Source organism: Acanthisitta chloris, unplaced genomic scaffold (assembly GCF_000695815.1).
Source record: "Acanthisitta chloris isolate BGI_N310 unplaced genomic scaffold, ASM69581v1 scaffold31338, whole genome shotgun sequence".
Classification (NCBI taxonomy): Eukaryota; Metazoa; Chordata; class Aves; order Passeriformes; family Acanthisittidae; genus Acanthisitta; species Acanthisitta chloris.
In genome coordinates, this window is record NW_008688103.1 from 44,461 (window position 1) to 65,831 (window position 21,371).

A 21,371-nucleotide genomic window follows, 5' to 3' on the forward strand; every position below is an offset into this window, starting at 1 on the left:
TGGGAATGTAAAATATGGATATGTCCCATTTCTCTTGTGCTGGCTTATTGTTTGACTTGTTGCCAAAGTTAAAAATGCTAAAAGTGCGATGCTTCTATTTTATTGCAATTTGATGCTTCCTAACTGTAAGGACTACAAGGTCACCATATGGACTTCTGCTCTCTTGTGCTGAGGAGTCATCCCTGTGGAGGTGGGGAGAAGGAAAGCCTGGAAGATCCCAGCTCATAACTTCTGGAATCTTGAGCTGGATAGAGGTGGAGGAGGCTGGATCATACCCCCTTTGCAAAAAAAAAGCCTCCCACAGTGTTGTGGATCCTCCCATAGCACACATTACATTACTCAGCTTGTCACTACAGTTGCCAGTGGAGATTACATGGCAACATGTAATTACATGGCAACACACAGTGTCTTGCTGAAATCAGGAAAAGAGAATGGGAGTTGTACAGGGAGTCCCTTCCACCTCTACTTCTGCTTTCCACAAAGGTACCAGGACACTTGGAGATCTGACAACAACCACAAGCTGAAGGAAACACATCCCATCATATAAACCCCATCCTGTGGTGCTTCCTAGTCCCTACAGGAATTCCTCAGCCATGACACTGCTGAATCCTCTTGAGAGATTCCTTCAAATTAAGATGTGCACTAAGCCACAAAGCTTCATGAGGGGAGTGTACATATTCTGTAACAATGGGGAGAACCGTAGTCTCTGGAGAGCACTGAAAAGTATTAAACAGGATGTGTGCAGGTAGAGAGCAGAGATTTGGGATTTGTGAGAAGAATGGTTTACTCTACTTACAACTCCAGATCTATACTGAGCAGAAGGACCCTGCAATCCCATTTCCCGAAGGTATGCCAACTCAGCAGCTCTTCTTGCCATTTCGACTTTGTGAGAACCTGGGGGAGTCCAGCCAATGCCTCTGAGCCAGTTCAAGTCAGACTTGTATTTTACCTGAGGGAGTGAAACATACACCAGTGTGTATTATTTTGTTGGGCTCTAACCAAATCACACACCTTGGGTATTCAAGAGAGAGCATATAAAGAGCCACAGAGTCAATAATAAACAAATTACTCATTTTTAGCTAGCAGACTGTAGTTCTTTCAAGAATGTGATTTTGTTGATAGGTAAGGTCTGCCAGGCTCATTGTCACAGACAGCTCCTAGCTCTTGGAAGGACCGTGTCGCTCAGCTATACTTACATCACTCTGCAGCTTGTAGGCCTGCTTTGCATGTTTTACATTCAGCTGCTCAGGATCACAAGTGTATTGATGCAAAGGCTGTCTGTAGTTAACATTGCTTGCAAGCTGTTGGCTTCTCTTGGCATGGAGGAATCCTGGCTGGTTGAGGTGACTCTGGAACTGTGCCCTGTTTTGGGCATAGTCACTCCTGTATTGGATGTCGCTCTGAAGTTTCCCCACTCTGAGGACATGTCTGATTTTGGGATCATCATTTGCACTGAGGAATCCAATCTGCTGGCCTCTGTCTCTCAGGAAGGCTTCTCTGTATTTGTACTGCAGAGAGTACAGAGGAAAATCTCATTTTCACACTCAGATTACCTTCAAATTCTGTTATGAAATCATCTACCCTCCCCTAGCCATCAATCATGATTCCTGTAGTGCACAAAGACCAAGGGTTTGTTTGATATCAAACTATGTTTCCTAATCTAACAAGACACTTTAGAAAAATGCTCTTTGTGCTCATTTTTAAAGGAGTGGAAAGACTTATCAGGCCCAAAATGTTCATCTCTCAAAAGCAATCAGAGATCCTCTTGGATACACCCAATACACAGGTCAAGCAATGTAGCTCCTCCGTGTTCAGCTTTCTTGCCAGCTGTGGTCTTCTGTGTTCAAAGATGACTCATTTTATTCTAGAGCATGCTTTAATTAGTCATAGCCTTATACCTATTCTATTTAACTATATCTTAATATGGCTCCTTTCCAAGAAAAAGTCTTGGGACATGAAACAGAGCAGCCTGGTATTGGACATTATTAATGGAAGCCTTTAGTTGGAAATCTTTGCACTTAACCAGCACTTGGTTTCACTGGGTGACCAGTTTTCCACACCAGAACAAAGCTCACTTACGTCAGAATTCACCCATTTTTGCAGGATGGGGTGGCATGGGAAGAGGGTTGGGAAGTGTTTGAAACAGAACGATTCTTACATCACTAGCAATCTCTCTTGAAGCCTTTGCTGTTTGGAATGGGATGGCGTCAATCCTAAAATCATAGCCAGATACCCTTGTCTGTTCCCAAGATGTTTTATACAATTTCTGTGTTGAAAAGAAAAGAACAAAACAGTCATTTCCCCCTGCAGTTTCTTAAACGCAGTCCCACAACTGCAATAATAAATGTTTTATCCTACTGGGCTTATTTGTATCAAAAGTCATCAGTACCATCTCCAAGGTTTTGATCCAGTTCTATAGCACTTCAACTTCTTTTCTATTCACCATAATGATAAAATGCCTCATCTGAAAAGTGCCACCAGGGTTTCCTTTTGTACTTGAATGTGGTTGTTTTTGATGTGATTTAATTTCTATTAGAAACTGTGATGCATCAGTCACATCAATATTGCATTGATATTGCCCCTATTCTCTCTTTTGATGCATCCACTCACAGTATCTTGGGTTTTGTGGCATCATAATTTCAATACCAGTTATTTCAAGCTTTTCAAATGATCCCTGTCTCTATCCCCAGCCACATGTGGCTTCATTAACTCACATGGAATAACAGCCAGTTCTAAGATATTTAATGTGACTTTGAGGATGTGAAACACATTTACATCCTGAAAAGAAATTGCTCTAGATTTGGTTCTTCTTCCATTAGTAGCTTTCTTAAAATAGCTTCCAGTCTGCAGGTCCTGCTACGCAGTCATGGTATCTTAGCTGACACCTTTGGCTCTCCCTTTCTGATTTTACTCATTTACAGTTTGCAAGTCTTTGATTGATCCCTGCTGGGGTTTGTGACCATATCAAACAAAGTAAAAAATCCACTCCACATTTTAAAGCATACTATTCTGTTTAACTGGTGAATGTAGTGGTAGGTGGTGGTAAATTGGAAGGTAAACTGAGATGCTAGAAATTCTGCAAGATAGCCTGGGTAGAAGCAATGCAAGCATCACTCTACACACTGTACACAGGTCTAGGGCTCACCTTTCATTTATGTGTAGTCTTTGCACACAATATTTGCCTTTTTACCTTCTCCTTTATAGCTTAAAAAATGTTAAATCCTATTTGTTTCCTTCACCTATAGAGAACCTATCACCAAACAAGCAACTCAAAGCTTCTTACAAACTAAGATCATTCTGACCCTGTAGGTAAAGACAACAGCTATTTAATCAGGGAACAAGGCACTAGGAATCAACTGAGTTTCTCTATATGGGATAATGTGGGAACAAATTTCCTTTGAACCAATTCCACTCACTGATTCAGTTACATCCAGATTGATGATAACTGTGCCTAAGAGATTGATTCAATGCAGTGTTGCAGCTTCAGAAAGGTAGATTATATATCGAGGAACGAGCATTCTCCCTCCTCCCTCACCCAAACATAAACAAAAAGATTTTAATTTTTAACTAGCCATACCTATACTGAAGGTTTGAAATCCTTAATAATAGCTTACTGCCCTAGAAAGTTGAATGAATTCTCAAAAGAAAAATTAAGACTTTTCCTGATTCCTCCAGCCCAAACCCAGCAACGTGTTGACTCTTCACAGCCTCTGGCACTTTTCAGTTTTGGTCAGGCTCAGACCTGACTTCTACATATACATGACATTGTTTTATTCCCAAGCAAGTTTACCAAGAGCTCCTCAAAGGAAAAGGCTTACTTACATCACTGATGTAAAGTGCATTCTGGCGGGCTCGGATAAAATCTGGATGATCAGGGGGCAGAGTGTACCTGTGCCTGGCTTCGGAGTCTCCAGCCTTGTACAGTATCTGTGGAGCCAAAAGTCATTGAAACAACTGGTACTGAAGCAATTTCAAGATCAGTTGGTTTATGCATTATAGTACAACAAAGTTAAGATCACTTATAAATTAAAATGAAACCTACGTCACTGCACTGGAGGTAGCTGTTTTTGGCATGAATCAAATTTGGAGAGTCAACCACGGCAGTGAACTTCAAACTTTCTGGCTTCTGACGGTACTTTATCTGAGAAGGAGAGGTGGAAACAAAAACAAACAAAGGAAAAAAACACCAGATGTTTCTGTTAATGATATATGACAATTCCAAGTGTGTGATAACTGGGGTAAAACATTATAGACACTTCCCTGAAGCCACTGTTCTGCTTTAGTCTCAGTTGCTCTTTCAGCTAGGGACAGGGGATGCCTCTGTATCACTGCTGTGGTGCCCAGGCACCAAACTTCTTTGTGTGTGTGTGTGTGTGTGTGTGTGTGTGTGTGTGTATGTGCCATAAGGACTTCCCACTGAAAATTCACATGCAAAAAGCTTTTGAACACTACACTTTTGACAGCTCATAATTTTTCTCCATTAATACATGATACTGAGCAGACAAGTGCCCCTTCAGTGTGGTTGTCAGTGCTGTATCTTTCTATATAACTTCCATAACCACCTGCTTAGAATTTCATAATGGAGTTTACTGCATTTATTTATTGCTGCATGTTTTGCTTATACTCTTGTGTTTCATTCGGAATGGAAAATATTCAGCAGGTGTCACACAGTGGACTTGCATCTCCCATACTGCTTCTTGGTAACTTACACCTTGTATAAACAGGCTCCCACATCAAAAGGAAATGATAAGCTACATTCGTAAGTGTCATGTAACGAGGAGCCTTGATGGTAAACAATTCCTACAGACTTGCTATCCCATGAAAGATTTATCAGTTACCTCGCTGATGAGCTCTCCAGCCTTCTTTACACTTTCTATCTGCGGAGATCTCAGAGCCATCCAACCAACTCCTTTCATGAAGTTCAGGTCTGATTTATAGCGATGCTGTTAAAAATGAAAATCGTTCACTATCAGTTTTGTATCCACAGCTATTAAGGTTTTTTAAAAAACTCCCTGATTCATATTAACATTTTGAGGTTTTTCATTTGCCATGCACATATCAGATCGTAAAGCCAAACTGTTTGCATTTGTTCATTCCACCAGGAATTAAATAATGTATCATATGCAAGTTACAAGAGAAGGCCCCACGAGTGAATTAGTATGACTCAAAGCTGTAAGTAATAACCTGTTTGTACTGGGCGTAAAAGAACCTCTTTTGAAATAATTTTCTGAGGTGAATTCAAGACAGGAATACTAATTATTTTATCTGGTTCATGCTTCCTCGTTAACCCCATTTCTAGGAGGACACATTACTCTTTCTTTACTCACATTAAAGACTTGCTTTACCTCCTAATTTAGTAAAGAAAACCAGGCAGACCAAATAAAAAGTGAAAGTCAGGAAAGTACCCACAATCCCAACAGTCCTGACTCCACTTCAGAGTGATGATTGCTCACTGTGTGACTTTAATCCAATAATTCAGTTTTTCAGTTTTTGATTCCCCCCTATATGCCAAAGGACATAACAACCAGCTAGATCATGTGTGTCATACATTATTCTACCAGATAGTGAGGGTATCAGACAAAATCACCTTCATAATTTCTCTGAATTCTTCTCTTGGGGTCTAAAGGCAAAGAGCCAAGCACTGAGGTTCTCACTCATGTCCTGTCCTGCCCTTTTGCAGGCAAGTTCTGAACTACGTGCTGCTAGGGTCCAAGGACTGAGTCCCTGGAAATGCCACTTTCATATCATGTGAGCCACCATCACACAGCAGTAAATAGTTAAAAATCCTGCCTTCCTGGATCTAACTGCCTTCTGTCAGCTGTTACAGGAGAAGGCAGGAATGAGAGTTGAAAAAGCAAAGAACTACATTTAGCAACAGCTTCTGTACCATCCCAAGAATATCCTAAAAGTCCTGTCAGTGAAGAGTACATTCAGGATACCAGAGAGCAAGTACACTGAGTGAGAAGGTTACAATATATCCAGTGCTTTGACTGTCACTCTGACTTTTATTGCTGGGATATCTGTTAATACCTGCTCATCAGATCTGACTCAGACCAACAAATATCCCATCATTTTGTATCACAATAAAATCCTGAGTCTGGTAAATGATCATCTCTCTAAAGATCTATTAAGAATCACTGTAACCTTCTGAACAAACTTTTCCACTTCCCTGCTGAAATGATTCAGTCTCTTTTCTTACAAAACAAAAACCACTCAAACAGAGCTTCCTGCTACAGAGCAGCTAATGACACTGGACCCTGAACAGCCAACATACAGGTACCAGCATCCATGCAGCTTTATGCATGTACTTAACATCTACATCTGTTTTAAAGCATATATAGCCAATAGCTTGTCCATGGACAAAGGTACATGCTAAGCCAAAGTGAGTACGGATGTGGCCCATGCTGAGATTCCATCATTTCTATCATCAAAGTTTGTCTGAACTTATATTTGCGTGAGTAATTTCTGCAGACACATCTGGGGAACTGGTTATTTGATATGACCATTTCCGTTTGCAAAATTACCTTCTACCATATCTCAAATCAATCTCTGAGCATTTAACCTTCTGCTCAAAGAATTCTGCATGTAGAACAGTGGCTGTCAAACCCCTGACTGGCTGTGATCCAAACAGCTGAGAGATGATTTTGTACAACCCTCAGCTCTAGAATAAGTAATGTGGTCCACAGTGATTTTTCATCAGGTTCATACCATGAGAACCTCTGATTCACATATATTCCATATGTAAGGAGCAATCAGATATCTTGCTGCTGCACACATAAATTTACAAGTAATCTTTCTAAAAACACCACCTAGTGCCAATGTACAATTTGTGCCAGTCACTCAAAGCTTTGGTCTTGCTAAACTCAATTTGCTGTTCAGAGAAAGAAAGACTTTACCTCACTCTGCAACATGTGGGCTCTTTTGGCCCACTTCATCTTCAGGTCTTCTGGGAGTGCTGTAAATTCATGGAGTCTCTTTCTGTAATCTTGATCACTCACTAAGGCCTGGGCTTTCCTGGCATGGACAAGATTCACCATGTCCATGGGCAGATGATAGTGAGACCACACTTCTTGGGATCCCTTCTTATACTCCTGTTCACTCTGTAACTTGGCAGCATGCAAGCAATGCAGCAACCTGGAATCATCCAGTATACTTCTGGCACCAATGTGTTTTCCTCTCTCCTTCACAAAGTTGTGTTTATACTGGTACTGAAAATAAAATTTAAAAAAAGGTAGAAGTGAAAAAGTGCCAAACTTAGACTGGCTACTCTAGCTAACTAACTTGGTAAGTCACTGCAACATCTATGTTTCAGTGAAACATAGTTCATTTTCATATAAAACCAGTCAAGATATGTAGCACTAGAAAGCAATTGTTTGAATATCTCATTGCTCTCAAATTTGAATACCACAGTAGTTGCAACATTAAAGTTAAGCACTTCTCAATACATCCTCTGAATATGCCCAAAGCACTGATCATGTTTAACCTCAAATCATGTACTTTTATTATCTCTCTGAGTATTTTATTCCTCTCACTAGGAATGAGAACATAAGAGAAACAAACAAAAGATAGAAGGAAAAAAACCTATACAAAGCAAAACACTGTGCACTCTGTAGCCTTCAGATTTGCAAATGCCACCCAGCTATTTTAAAGAGTAAATTCAGTTTTCCTGGAAAGAATAAGCACCAGCAACCCCTCGTTCTCATCTTAGCTGGGACTGTGACTCTCCCTATGATCTTGCATTTATCCTCTCTGTGAAATAGTGATGATGATGATAATGCTTATTTATACAGCATCAACAGGGTGCTTAGAACTTTAAAGGGAAGGCCTGGGCCCTGAAGAGTTCATAATGTAGTTGAAATGGGATAATAACACTTATCTACCACACAAGAGAGTTGTGGGGATTAAATTACAGCAGCTAATGTTTATAAAGTGCTTCCAAGATGAAGGGCCAAATTCAGATCTGTTGTAAGTGGATGTAATTCTATTATGGACTTGTACCCTCTAGAACAGATCTGAAGCTGTAACCAAAAGCACTCTGCAAAATATGGTTAAGTGTACATTATAAATTACAGCTAGAAATGGTTGCTTCGTAAAACAAACATATGTGAAATATATTCATATTCTATGACATTAGAGATAAAATATGCAACTAGATACTACACAAAATGAAGACTTTCTTTTTTACTAAATTCAGCTTAATTGCCAGTTTTTCACAGAATTTAATACATTTCTTGTGAGGAAGGGATATTTACAGGAACTTTCACTGATTTCTCACTTCCTAACCAGAGGGGCAACTCCTAATTGAATTTCAGAGATTCAAAGAACCCTCATGTTCTTCTGCCTTCATTTGAATTTGGAAGCACCAAGCAGTTCCAAAAGTCAGTTCAAAACAGGGTGGACAGAGTTACTGGGCACTTTATAATATGGGGAGCTGAAAGCATGGAAGGGAACAGAATCCCTTATTTGTCTGTTTCCAAATACTTTAATTCATTAGTTATTTCCCACTGGAAGATGTTTAACCAAGCTTGGTTCCCGATTAGCAGCAATTCTTCCTCCTCTTTTTTTTTTTAATTCACACAAAGAATCTCATTCATAAGTAATATATTCTGTCTCACACTTGTCTCACATGGTTATGGAGTAGCTTTAATTCAGTGAAATCTGCTTTAGACATTGTTTTACATGAAGTTAACAGAAATTAGGCAAGAAGGGAGGTTGAATCATTCAACTCACATCACTGGCAATTTCTCTGGAGGCCCTGGCAGTCTGGAACGGGAGTGCTTCCATTGTCAGCTTGTAGCCTTGAGCACGTAGATTATGCCAAGATTCTCTGTATTTTGCCTAAAGTAGGAAAGGCACATGTAGACTGCTGTTTCACTTTTAAATGCACAAAGGAACAAACAAAGGAACCCTCTTTCATTTGTTATTCTGTGTTACAGTCTCATCCTTTATAATCAAAGGATTTTTTAAAAATTATCTTTGGGAAATCCTACTAACTCAGACAAAACATGTCTCGTTCTTTATGTAGATTTAATTTACTCACAACCGTATATATATATGCTAATGGAGATAAATATCATTACAATCAAACCAGGGAAAGCATAAATAGAATAGACCTAAAATGTTCTCTACTTATCCATTTTCCTTGCCACTGCATGATTCATCTTCCATCCTAAATAAGTGTAAGAAATACAGAACAAATTCTTACATCACTGAGGTTGGCTGCATTTATTCTTGCCCGTGTAAACTCAGGCAGACCCAGTGTCAGTGTATAGTGGTGCTGACTGTCCTCTCCTGCTGCTTTATACAGGCGCTGGGAAAGAGATCAAAAAGACAACTGCAATTAATTTTCTCTATTGTTTCAACAATTTAACTGCACTATTTAAGTTGTTAATGACTATGACAACTATAGTCAGTCCTCATCAAAACCAGCTAAGAGAATACCATTGCAGCTGGAAAGTTTCTTTTCTGGGCATTGCATTTTAGCCTGGCATTGTTATGTTCCCAGCAGGCCAAAAGTAGAATTAAGAATGTTAAGGGCATCATAAATGTGTGTTTAATGAAAGGGAAGGCATTTCTGGTAGGCTGGCTATATTTTCTAGCCTGAATTTTTTTCCTTATGTTATCATATATGGTTTTGATAATTTGTGTATGGGTTTTGCCTTGGTTTTTCAGAATTTAGAAAAGTGCTTCTTTTTTTAGGACCCCTCAAAACTGGACCATACTATGCAAATGATCTCCCTCAAGAACACCCCACAGTCCTGATTTTTGTGTCTCTGTTTCATGCAGAAAACTTGATCATGAGACTTGTGGTATGGATACTATTTAAGCTTTTTAAAGGAGATGAAATTAACATGGTATTAAATGTTTGGAAATAATCAAGCGTGATCTAACTGTGAAAAAGCACAAATCAGTGATGCTTGCTGTTTTTGATGCATTTTGCTTTGAGAACAGGGTTGTCTCTTTCTCACTTTCCCATCCCCGGCTTGCTGCATTTTGAAAAGCATCTTTTCTGATTCACGTTAGGAGAGCCTACCTCATTAGCAATCATATTGCTGAATTTTGCATGAAGGAGGCCAAGAGAGTCTGTCACCGATGTGTACTTGAAGGAATGTGGCTGCTGACGATATTTACTCTGAGTTCACACACAAAGAAAAATGAACAGAATAACTAAATTGTCTCGTCAGATAAGGGACTTTTTTTCCAATACCAGTGGTCTAATATTACTTCTTGTGCTTAAAACTCCAGTTTGTATATTAATCATTAGACTAATTTACCATTTGCTGTTCTGAATTTGGTGCATTCAAGTCTCACAGGGAAATGAAAAGTAAATAAGGAATAAGGTGCAAAAAAAAAAAAAGGTGCTGCTCTGCTGAATATGCTGAATACAGTAATGAGGTTATTTCACCCCTTGGTCTCATTAACCCTGGCTAGTGGAATTACAGTAAAGGCAATCCAATCCAGAGAGAAGAAGCTGCACAAGCCCACTGAACATTTTTTTTTTTTGAGAAAAATAAGGTTTCACAGGGTCTGTGGTCCTGTGTTAGAATTATGAAAAAAGAACAGTAAGGTCACTGCAAGCAGGGATCCATTCACTAGAGCACCACTAACAAGAGCACTCTTATTTTCCCTCATTTCACAACTATGTGAACGTGGGCAACAGAAGCAAAATCTGATACTAGAAGAAACTGTATGAAGAGAACATAACAGAGGAAATAAAAGTCCAGTTACAGAGGGGGAAAAGCAAAAACACACAAAGGCAGCAAGAAAAAAACAGACTAAGACTGTAAAGCAGGAGCAGAACTGAGGACAGTGTAATGTGCTGGGCACTCCACAGCTCTGTCTAATTTTGGACAAACGGTACAAGATACTTATTACAGATAGGCACAGCTTTGTTTTTAGTTGAAAAAGTGCATTTTAATTCTAAAATAAATAGCATAAAATAACCACCTCCTGGGTCTGAAGCACAGGAGAAAAGATTTGCAAAAACAGTTAGCAAAGTCTGCAAAACCTTGAACTCCATGGTTCACCCATCTGCAGTTAGGACACGAATGGAATGATCAAACACAAGGGGAGGGAGTCTAGCATTATCCAGTGAGTCACTTTGCCAGCCCAGTTTAATAGAAAGACATCTGGCAAACTCTTGTTCATAGTGGAGAAATCAAACCCCTCTTTTGTTACCTCGCTGATGAGTTCAGAAGCTTTCTTCTTTCCTTCAATCTCTAGGGCCCCTGGAGTAATACATCCAACTCCTCGCATAAAGTTCATGTCAGACCTGTATAAATTCTAAGGAAAACCAAGAAGAAGCAATTACAAGTTTGCATTTGAGATGCCCTATATTTATTCACCCAAAAATACACAATAACCATATTCTAATAAATCCATTAAAATTAGTATCTACCACAGAGAGTTCATATACATTACCCTGTGTTCTTATGCTTATGTTTCTGTCTCTGTGCATACAGCCCTGACAGATCTACAGTACAGATGCAAGATTCTGAGGACTACTAAGTCTCATGAACACCAGATGATACTTTGACTTCTAACTTCCATTTGTAACCTTGGAAAAACCTTTTCTAGGTACCTGAATTTTCTTCATATATAATACATAAATCACAGCTAGATATCATTGATTTATTATAAATATATGTAAAATAAGATCAGTTTATAAACATGTAAGAAAATGCCTTTAAATAAAAGCTGGTAACTTTCAAATAAGAGAAACTACAGACAAAATAGCCTTAATTTTTAACAGTTCCGCATGGTCATAGTACAAGTAAGGAACACTAAGGAAAAACAGCACTAAGCCACTGTATGCTCTTTGTTGCAATGTTTTCCAGACCACCAAACCTAGCAGTGACTCACGGTAAATATTGATTTTTCAAAAGCTACAAATAGGTTACTGATAGATACATTACAATAACATTACTTCATTTAATAACAAGAAGGGTGAAGAGGAGGATAATCTTATTTTCTGCTTCAAAATATTTATAAAGATCAAACAATTAGTAAAGCACAGATCTGCCTAGTGGATGGATATGTGGAAACTTCTACTGCTTACTGAGGGCAGAACTAGCTTTTGTTAATGAGGTGTTTTGATTGTGTTGATCACTTATGATGGAAATGGACCATGCCTTTATTTTATTCAGCTGCCTAGAAGACTAGCACCAGCTCCTCTTCCATCCAGGTTTGTCCATCTTTTGACTCACATGCACCATGGTGCTGTGTATGGGAAATATCCTTTGTGAATCAGAAGGAAAGAGAGGACAATGCTAGAGCACAGTCCTTGCTTCTATTAGCACCACCTGGTAAGAGAGTAAATTCTGCAACTCTGTGTTGCTGCCAATCAGCATTTCACTCCCAACTCAAAGACAGGTATGGATGGAAACCTGCCTCAGAATCTCTGATGTGTTTTCACCAAAGTCAAGGCAGCACAACTGGCAGCTGATGCTGACACTTGTTTGAACACAGTCTGCCATCTTTAAGACTGTTGTCTGAAAGTGTTAAACTGATATACAGAAGCATTTTGTGGCCAGACATGTTTTTAAGATACAGCCTCTCCTGAGGTGTCCAGAGGCAATGTAATCTATGAAAAGCCCTTTGCTCATGGCTGTGCCTATGGATTTGTAAGGCATTATCCAGTTGATTTTACTCAGGACTACATAGGGAGTTAAGCTCACTCTTAGAATTTCAGCAGGTATGTCTTTATAAGTCTCTTACAAATAAAATTTTTAACAATAGGCATCTTTCTGGTGAATGCAGACATGGATTTCACCCAGTTGCAAACCAACTCATAAAATACCAGCTGGTAAACAGTTTGCCTAGTTAGCAAGACCTTAAAGAGAGTATTTCTTTCACCAACAGTACAATCATTCTCACTTGCAAACACTTTTTGACGCAATCAGAGAAGACTACTATACTTTATCTCTCAGTATAGTGTGATCACACACATTGTACAACTGCCCAGTAAGATAAATGTCTCATTCCTCCATGTAATCAAGGGGGAACAGCCATTGTTTATCCCTCAGCTGCTGCTCAAATACATGCTGTCAGCTGTCGTGATCTGGAACAGAACTATCTTGCATCAGAACCTACAGGGAAACATCACAGGGATATTTTGCAATTACCTCACTCTGTAGTTTGTATGCATTCTTGGCACAGCGCAACCTCACATCATCAGTCAAAGAAGTGTACTGGTGTAGCAGCTGTCTGTATTCTTGCTCACTGACCAAAGACTGGGCTTTCTTGGCATGTACAAAGTTTATCATATCCAGTGGCAGGTGGAAGTGAGACTTTGTATCCTCAAAACCTTGCTTATATTTCACCTGTGAAGTTAAAAACAGATCACACAAATATCACAGCTTTGCAATTACAATTCAGGTTTTGATGAGAAAATACATTCTCCATATTTCTTCCATTTTCCAGTTTAAATTATTCTTTTTTAAAATTAAGTTTCCTAACTTGTTTAACTATACTGTGGAAGATCAATAGTTATAATCAGAATATGTGGTAACCTATTCTTCATCAAAAAAAGTAGCCATCTACATTATATTTGATTAAGCTGAGATTGTTTATAATTTTTTTAAACTGGACACATTGAACCTATAGAATTAACCAAACCAGTAAATGAAATCTTAATTCACCACATTTCTAGAAAGTGCAAAAAAAGGGGAAGCTACTGCCTTAGGATAACATGCAAACAGCCTTAATTATATTAGAATTAGTACACATCCTCATTCAAAATATTTGTTGATTTGGCCAGTTTCATTTCACAGTTTTAAGTGCAATTTTTAGTGGTGAGTTGGGTTTTTTCACTTTTCGTCTCTGTCCACGAAAAGAAAGGCATAGAAATCTTCAAAGAAATCTTTTTCACATGACATTTCCCTATCAGATTATGCAAATTTGAGATGTTCAAGATGTTCATCAGGATAATGCACATACAGAGTTATTCATGATCATCAAATTGACTTAGAGAAACCTGACAGATGGATGAATTCTTAGACACTTACTGCTACCTGTATGTCTAAGCAATACTATCACACAAAAAAAGTCCCTGTACAATACCAGCACTTCTGAAAACTGTGGACACTCTCTCACCTGTATCCACAACCAGGCTTGCTACAGACAGTTTTGGTAAGAAGATAAATAGTTCTTATATTATTTATGTGCTTAATGTCATACAAATACTTCACTGCTTTCTGGATTAAGCCACAGTGTTCAAAATACACCAAACAGTTATGATTCTAATAGGCATTGAAAGAATTATGTGATTCTTAGTCTATCTCAAGACCAAGTGGGAACCATTCCCCAACCAAAAAAGCCCAACTTCCATAAACTCAAGCCAAATTCCATAAACTCATTCATCCTTTAGTCTTACAGGAAAACAGTAAATTGAAAATAAACACTGAATAACTTCGTATCTCTAGCAAATTTAATTTACTCCTGTACAAAGACCACTGTTAATTCTCAATTAGACCTGCCTCTGAGTGATACTTTCACAGAGTAAAACATTCTATGCTAGGCAGCAATGATATGCAGCAGGGGATTGTATAAGGAATCTTTTATTGTCAAATTTATGTTACTGTAAATGATGTTAAAAAAATAGTGAGAATATCATGATTATATTAAAACATCTGGAATATGGGAGAGAAAGTCCTAAGTCTTAAACAAGTAGGCTAGTCCACAGCTAGTCCACAGCTAGTCCACAGCATCTTCCATGAGGAACTACTTACAGTAAGGAAACCAATTCAAAATTGCCCACATCTTTCTTGTACTTACGTCACTCTGCAGAGACGTTGCATGGACTGAGTGAGCAATATGAATATCACCATCCAGGCCACATGAGCCAGCCATCTGTCCTTTCATTTTCTGAAATGCCTCCTTATACTTATGCTAAACAAGAAATACGAATAGAAATTTGAATCGGAGCAAAGAGAAGTATCACTTAGTTAAAACCTGAATAAAAGGAGTTTCACATTACAGAGAAAGCAATATGGACAATAAATTCTAGCAATACTGAACATGATAATACGTCTGAAGGAACCTTTACTGGGTGTTAGGAAGTCCTCACCTGACTGGCCCTTAACAATCCCAATGACTGTTCAGTCACTACAGCAGGTAAACTGGTTAACTTTGCTAGTGAACATTTGCTTTCACAAACCTTCCTTTGCTTAGTTACCAGTAACACTTCATTATGGCTGCACCTCCAAAAGAACAACTAACTAGTCCAAGGCTAGATGTCTCCCAGATGTAGAGTTGGCTGGACATGCTGTCTCCATCAAGAGTCACTCAGCACAGCAGATCCAGTCTGCAGCGACTGACATATCCTACTGGACAATATCAGCAGTAAGTTCACGTACATCACTTATGATTTCACCCGAAGCCTTTGCTGCCTGGAAGGGGATGGCATCTAATTTCAGTTGATAGCCACCATCTTTCATCTTTCCCCAGGACTCCTTATAGCGAACCTAGGAAATATGGAACACGAATAAATCAGAGCTGCTGTTCAGAGCGTTACCACATTAGTTTCATTCTTTTCTAATGCAGAGGACTAATGTCTTTTCTCGCAGGCATCTAGCAGTAGGACAAGAGGGCATAGGCTCAAGCTCTGACAGGGGAGGTTGGAAATCAGGAAGACATTTTTTACAGAGAGAGTAGTCAGGCATTGGAATGAGCTGCCCAGGGAGGTGGTGGATTCAGCATCCCTGGAGGTTTTCAAGCTGAGACTGAATGTGGCACTTAGTGCCATGGTCTAGTAACCACAGTAGGGTTGGACTCAATGATCTTTGAGGTCTCTTCCAACCAGGTTGATTCTATGAGTCTATGATTCTAAATGAAACTATCAATACACAACAGGAATTATCACATGACAAATGTCCGTCATAACAATGTATCTCTTTGTTCATTCTTAACCTTTCTAATTTAGGAGAAGTTTGATAAGAAGTTTGATTTTCCATATTACTTCAGAAACTATTAAACCATAAAATGAGCATATACTGGGGAAAACAAAGAAATTTAGTATGATTTCCTGTGTAGGACAAAAAGAAAAACACTATCAACTTTTCCACATTCCTTTAAAATATTAAAGGTCAGATTTATACCTCACTGATATTCATAGCATTTAATTTGGCCTGAAGGATTTCAGGAAGATCTGTTGTAGGTGTATACTGATGCTTTATACTCTCTCCATGCTCCTTGTACAGCCTCTGCAAATAGAGATGTATTTCAGTAGCAAGTACCTACTACACATTCAATCATTAGTTCAGATAAAAATATTAACAAATAGGTTTATGGAAACAAACACTACAGAAAAGCAAGAGCAGCATTAATAAACACAGGCAATTGTATCAGTCAAAATGGATTCAAATAGCTTTGGGAATCTGAAACACCTACTAGCTAGAGAAGAACTTAGGCTAGAGAGGAACCCCTTGAAGTTTTGAGTATGTAAATCAATGTATATGAAAATTCATATATTTGAACACTAATTTGATAAGACTTCCAGCATGTGTGAGCTGGGAGAAGAAGAATAAACAGCAATTAAGGATATGCAGCCAGGAGTGGCCCACCAACACTTTGAAATTCCACACAAATCTGGGGAGTTGAAGTTCCCCAAACACATCTCTCCAAATATGTTCAATTTTAACAGATAAACATGATGGTAATTATCTGTGCAACTACTGCATATTTATTTCCAGAGCTACTTGCAAGGGGGTGTTCTATAGTCAATGGCAAGAGATTTAAAAAACCTCAGAAGGTGACTGATCTCATCATTTAACAGGTGTCTCTGTGTGTTACTCATATCAACCCTTGGAGGAAGAATACAGGGACAGCCCAGGACTAGCTAACTTTTGTATGTCTGCAGACAGATAAGAGGAGTTCTAAGCAATTAACTGGAACTTCCCCTGCAATGGCTATACAGTTCTCACATATTGTTTTTTCTTTCGTAGCCTAGTTTCTTCTTACATTAGCACCATAACTTTCAGATGCATACAGAGAGACACCATTTTTTAGGCCTTAGTCTTGACCACCTGACTTGCCTTTCCCAGGCTATTATTTCTGCAGGAGGGTTTGAGACCCCCAGATTAGAATGAATCCCTCCATTTCACCCTGCTGCCACTTTCTTTAGCAGCTGGGCCCACTTGTATTGCAGCTCTGTAAGAAGAAAATTAATGAGAACTCCATGTGTGAAGAAGTAGAGCACCAGACTGATTTTGACTGTGGCTCAGTGAAACAAAATGACTTATATTTATCCTGCCTGAGATGTAAGCCTTTTGGATCTTATTAATTAAACCAAAGGCACAGACACTATAAGTATTACAATAGCATGTGTTTTACACAAAGTCTTTCATCTTCTCCTTCACTTTAAAAATATCTATTTTCACAATAAAACATCCTCTCATGTTTGAAACTTGTCTTTTTTGAGTGACTTTTGCTTATTATTCACTTCTGTATTATCCCAGTTAAGTCTACAATATTTTTAAATCGCTCTTCTATTAAAAATAAACATGTTTAAACACCAAACAGCCTCAATTCTTCTCTTTAAGGTTTCCCCTCCTGGATTTCTCTCTCAGCAGGATGACAGCTTGTAATAATTTATTTTTTCTTCCTTGTCAAGCTGCCTTACATTTTGTTTCCAAAGAATATGCAGAAACTGAAATTTGAGATATCTGTTTGAAAAGGGGAAAGAACCCCAAAACTGTTCTTCCTCAATGAATCTCAAAAGGCCAAAAGTCTCTAAAGGTCAACGGTCAGTCTTACTCCTAAATTTTACTTCTGAACAAAAATTGGACAGAGAGTCCTTTCTATATGAAAATCCCATTCACTTCAGTGGGATCTCTATGACTTCCCATTCCAACTTAGAAACAGGCTCTTTGTGGGATGCACCACACCAGAACACAGAAGTTTCATGGTTCCCAAGGATAATCTCAGAGAAAGAAAGAGAGAGAAAGCCAGTGCTTCAATCAGGTCGTTCAAAGAGGATACCACTCTTATAATCATAATGTATATACATTATAACTTACATCCACAGCCTGGTTATAACTAATTCTAGCCTGGATCATCTCAGGAGTGTCTTTAATACTGGTAAACTTCAAAGCATATGGATGCTGACGGTACTTCTTCTGTTGAGCAGAAAAAGATCAAAGCTGTGAATTTTGTGCTGCTCTTTCATGCTATTTGAAAGAGAAAAATCATAGGTTGCTGGAGATTAGAGTGAATTTGTGAACATAATTATTATTCCTCTTTCCTCATCTTTATGTCCTAGGTACTTTCAGATTAATATTTGTTTCAATTTAACAATAACCTTTTGCCAATTAATATTAAAGTATTTCTCTCTAAAAATAAGGAAAACATTTCAAAATCAGATTCTGCCTACCTAAATATGCCAGAACTCAGGATTTTAAAATCTTTCTGGATTACTTCAAATACAATATGATTGATTATACTTTTCAGCTATAGTTTCTTTAAGCAAGAAATTAGGTACAATTGTATTGTGTTAATCATGGCAACTGTTTCATTTACTGTTTCAGGGTTTAGGTTTCCCCCTAAGACCTACAGCAAATCAGTGCAGCCATTGACACCGTACCTAATTGTTAAAGTATAGCTTTTAGATAATTATATTAATTATGCCATAGTATCTTCTGAGAGATCTTCTTATATATACATAATTAAGATGAAGGTTGTTAATGGCAAAATGACACTTTTCCCATATGGCCAGGTCATTAAAAGCTTCCCTCCTTGCACAAGTTGTCTTAAACTCATCAGTACTTTCATCTCTTCTCCAAACAGTGCACACTAAATTTTCCAAATGCCTGTGATGAACTCCCAACTTAATAATCATGTTCATGGCTCTTCTAAAAATTGCTTGTATTTCAGTCTAAAATCATGTCATTTTCCTTTAAACTGAGTTGTGATCCACAGAAGTTTGTTTGAAGCAACATATTGACCCTTTGGGGACTCAAAATACCAAAGTAAAACACATAAATATTTTTAAGGTATTATAAGCTTATAAGCAATGTTTTGGTTTCAGAAAGAAATCCCTTCAAAATGAGCAATCTTTAAGTTTAAATGGGAACAAAAGTGGTTTACACTTTGTCTTGATAAGCTTTAGAGACAAAGCAGAGTCAACCAGAACATCTCTACATAAAATTCCTAGAAGTTATATTCTGGCAATTGCTTTTTAGCAGTATTAGAAGGGCTAGTTGCTGTGCATGTGTAAGAAAGGAGGAGGCTCATAATGACCTGACATTATTTAGTACTCACAAAAAGGTCAAGATGAACAACTTAACAGGTCAGATTTCTACTCAGAAGTTTTCACTACTACAACATCAAAATGGAATACCTATATAGATTCACAGTTACTATTCCAGCCAACTATAAAAATGAAGCTACCTTGCTTTACACTAGCTGACGATCTCATTTATTACGTCTAAAAAACTCATCCTTCTATTTAATCACTATATCATTATAGATGATCACATGGGAAAAAATAGTGTTAGTGATCAGTCAGTTGTGAAAGGATGACCATGTTTTTCTGAGACACTGCACCAGTGGTTATGCTGCTATTCTCATTCAGTCAATGGACAGATGATTCCTGCAACATGGTTATCTAAAAATCACAGGATTCAGTCTCCTATGGCAACAGATTTGGCCAGTAGGACTCACTCTGAAATAACAGAAGCAGAATACCATGAACCTTTTAACCATTTCCACTAGATCTTCCTTTGAAGGCCTCATGGGATGGGCACAAAGGATTCTAGAGTTTGCCTTCTCCCATAAGTGATATTGGTTATAGGGAGAAATAAGGATGAAAACTACTTGGGCCAATAGATAGCTACAGACAGAAATATCTACATGAATTTCAATAGCTAATGTGAATATATAAGAAAAAGGAGCAATAAGGAATGTGTATCTGTTACAAAAGAAGGTTCTGGGTCCAATGACTCCATCTTTTCATCATCTCTCCTGCTTTGCTTCATTAAAAAGGTAGGCTAGTGGGTAGCAATTGAGCACTGTTTGATTGCCATTATTATTCATAATATCATTTGTCACCTACTTTGTTTTTGCAAAGGCTATATGGACTCCTACTGGTATGTGTTTGGTATCTGGTTTCCCTCTAATTACCAGTCCTATCCCTGGTTTTGAGGGCTTTCATGTGGTATGCCTTTTTCTTTCCCCTTTGAGTGGAAATTATTTTAATTTTATACAGACATTTTGCACGCATTATGCAGCAAATTCTGTTACATGCTGTCATGAAATCTCACCTCACTAATGAGTTCTCCTGCCTTCTTAGCCTGCTCCACATTTAATGACCCAGTGGCTATCCATCCAGCTCCTTTCATCCAGTTCAAATCTGCTCTGTATCGGTTCTGACAAAGGGAAAAAAAAGTCCTATTGTTGGTGTTCATGCACTTAAAATGTCATTAAAGGATTCAGACATCTCAGGAACAACAACCAAGTCAAATTAGTGCCTGCTTTTGTTTTATTCACTATTGCATAGTTGCAATGAAAGCAAAAAAAACTACAGAATGAAATAGAAGTATCAGGACTCACCAGCACTTGTGCAATGTGCATTGCAAGGTAATTTTCAGAAGTGGCCTGCACCTTACTGTTGCTTGCAATTTTTACTCCAACTTCAGTTTTATTGTATATAGAGCACTGCTTAAAAGATCATTCATGATTTGCTATTATAAGAAAATTAGACTTAGCATTTCCCAAACCCTGGAGGGAAAGCAGTTTGTTTTGTTTGATTTTCCAGGTATCTTTAAGGAGGAAGAGTACAGGAGTACTTCTCACTTTCCTCACAAAATGACTCCTAACAACAGTACTGGATTTCAAAAGCCTGTACAAGCATTATAACCAGGTTTCTCAAAGATGCCAGAAGGGTTTCAGCAGCCATACCTCAACAAGACCTGTACACATTTCTATCTCAGTCTCCTTGGAGAGTTCTGACTTAAAACCTTGGAAGGGAAAGTCTAACCTATAGCAACTGTTTACAGTATCAAGACAGTTCATCCAATGGTTACAGCTGAGCATGTGGTCTCCATATGGAATTTTATCACCAATTTTATCACCACGCATTATTTAACCTCCCTACACATTAGGGGAAAAAATGAATGTACATCATATATGAATTCTAGTGTTTTATTAACTTTTCAAGTAGGCTTTGAAGAAGCCATGCTCATAAACAGAATTATAACTCTCCTCAAAAACACTGCCCAACTGAAACATATCTCTTGAGGAAATAAATGGTTAATATTTACTGTTTTAATAGTAACTGTTAAATAGCTGAAAAATTAGATTCATAAATATGTCATGGCGTTAAAAGCAGAAACATCTGAAGAAACTGAGCCCTAGGTGGGGCTGAGAATAGGCTG

General features: G+C 38.2%; 1 protein-coding gene across 1 annotated transcript in view; it reads right to left on the reverse strand.

Annotated features, from left to right (window-relative positions):
* The window catches only part of NRAP (nebulin-related anchoring protein), a 51,471-nt gene that overhangs the window by 838 nt on the left and 29,262 nt on the right, over window positions 1–21,371 (reverse strand). Inside the window, exons 25-41 of the mRNA XM_009080897.1 lie at window positions 20,259–20,363; window positions 18,018–18,116; window positions 16,098–16,202; window positions 15,357–15,464; window positions 14,776–14,889; window positions 13,125–13,322; window positions 11,179–11,283; window positions 10,034–10,132; window positions 9,206–9,310; window positions 8,731–8,838; window positions 6,897–7,208; window positions 4,839–4,943; window positions 4,043–4,141; window positions 3,823–3,927; window positions 2,159–2,266; window positions 1,197–1,508; window positions 797–949 (exon numbers count right to left, since the gene is read on the reverse strand). Of these exons, the coding sequence (XP_009079145.1) occupies window positions 797–949; window positions 1,197–1,508; window positions 2,159–2,266; window positions 3,823–3,927; window positions 4,043–4,141; window positions 4,839–4,943; window positions 6,897–7,208; window positions 8,731–8,838; window positions 9,206–9,310; window positions 10,034–10,132; window positions 11,179–11,283; window positions 13,125–13,322; window positions 14,776–14,889; window positions 15,357–15,464; window positions 16,098–16,202; window positions 18,018–18,116; window positions 20,259–20,363 (2,340 nt within the window). The remainder of the gene's footprint in view (window positions 1–796; window positions 950–1,196; window positions 1,509–2,158; window positions 2,267–3,822; window positions 3,928–4,042; window positions 4,142–4,838; window positions 4,944–6,896; window positions 7,209–8,730; window positions 8,839–9,205; window positions 9,311–10,033; window positions 10,133–11,178; window positions 11,284–13,124; window positions 13,323–14,775; window positions 14,890–15,356; window positions 15,465–16,097; window positions 16,203–18,017; window positions 18,117–20,258; window positions 20,364–21,371) is intronic.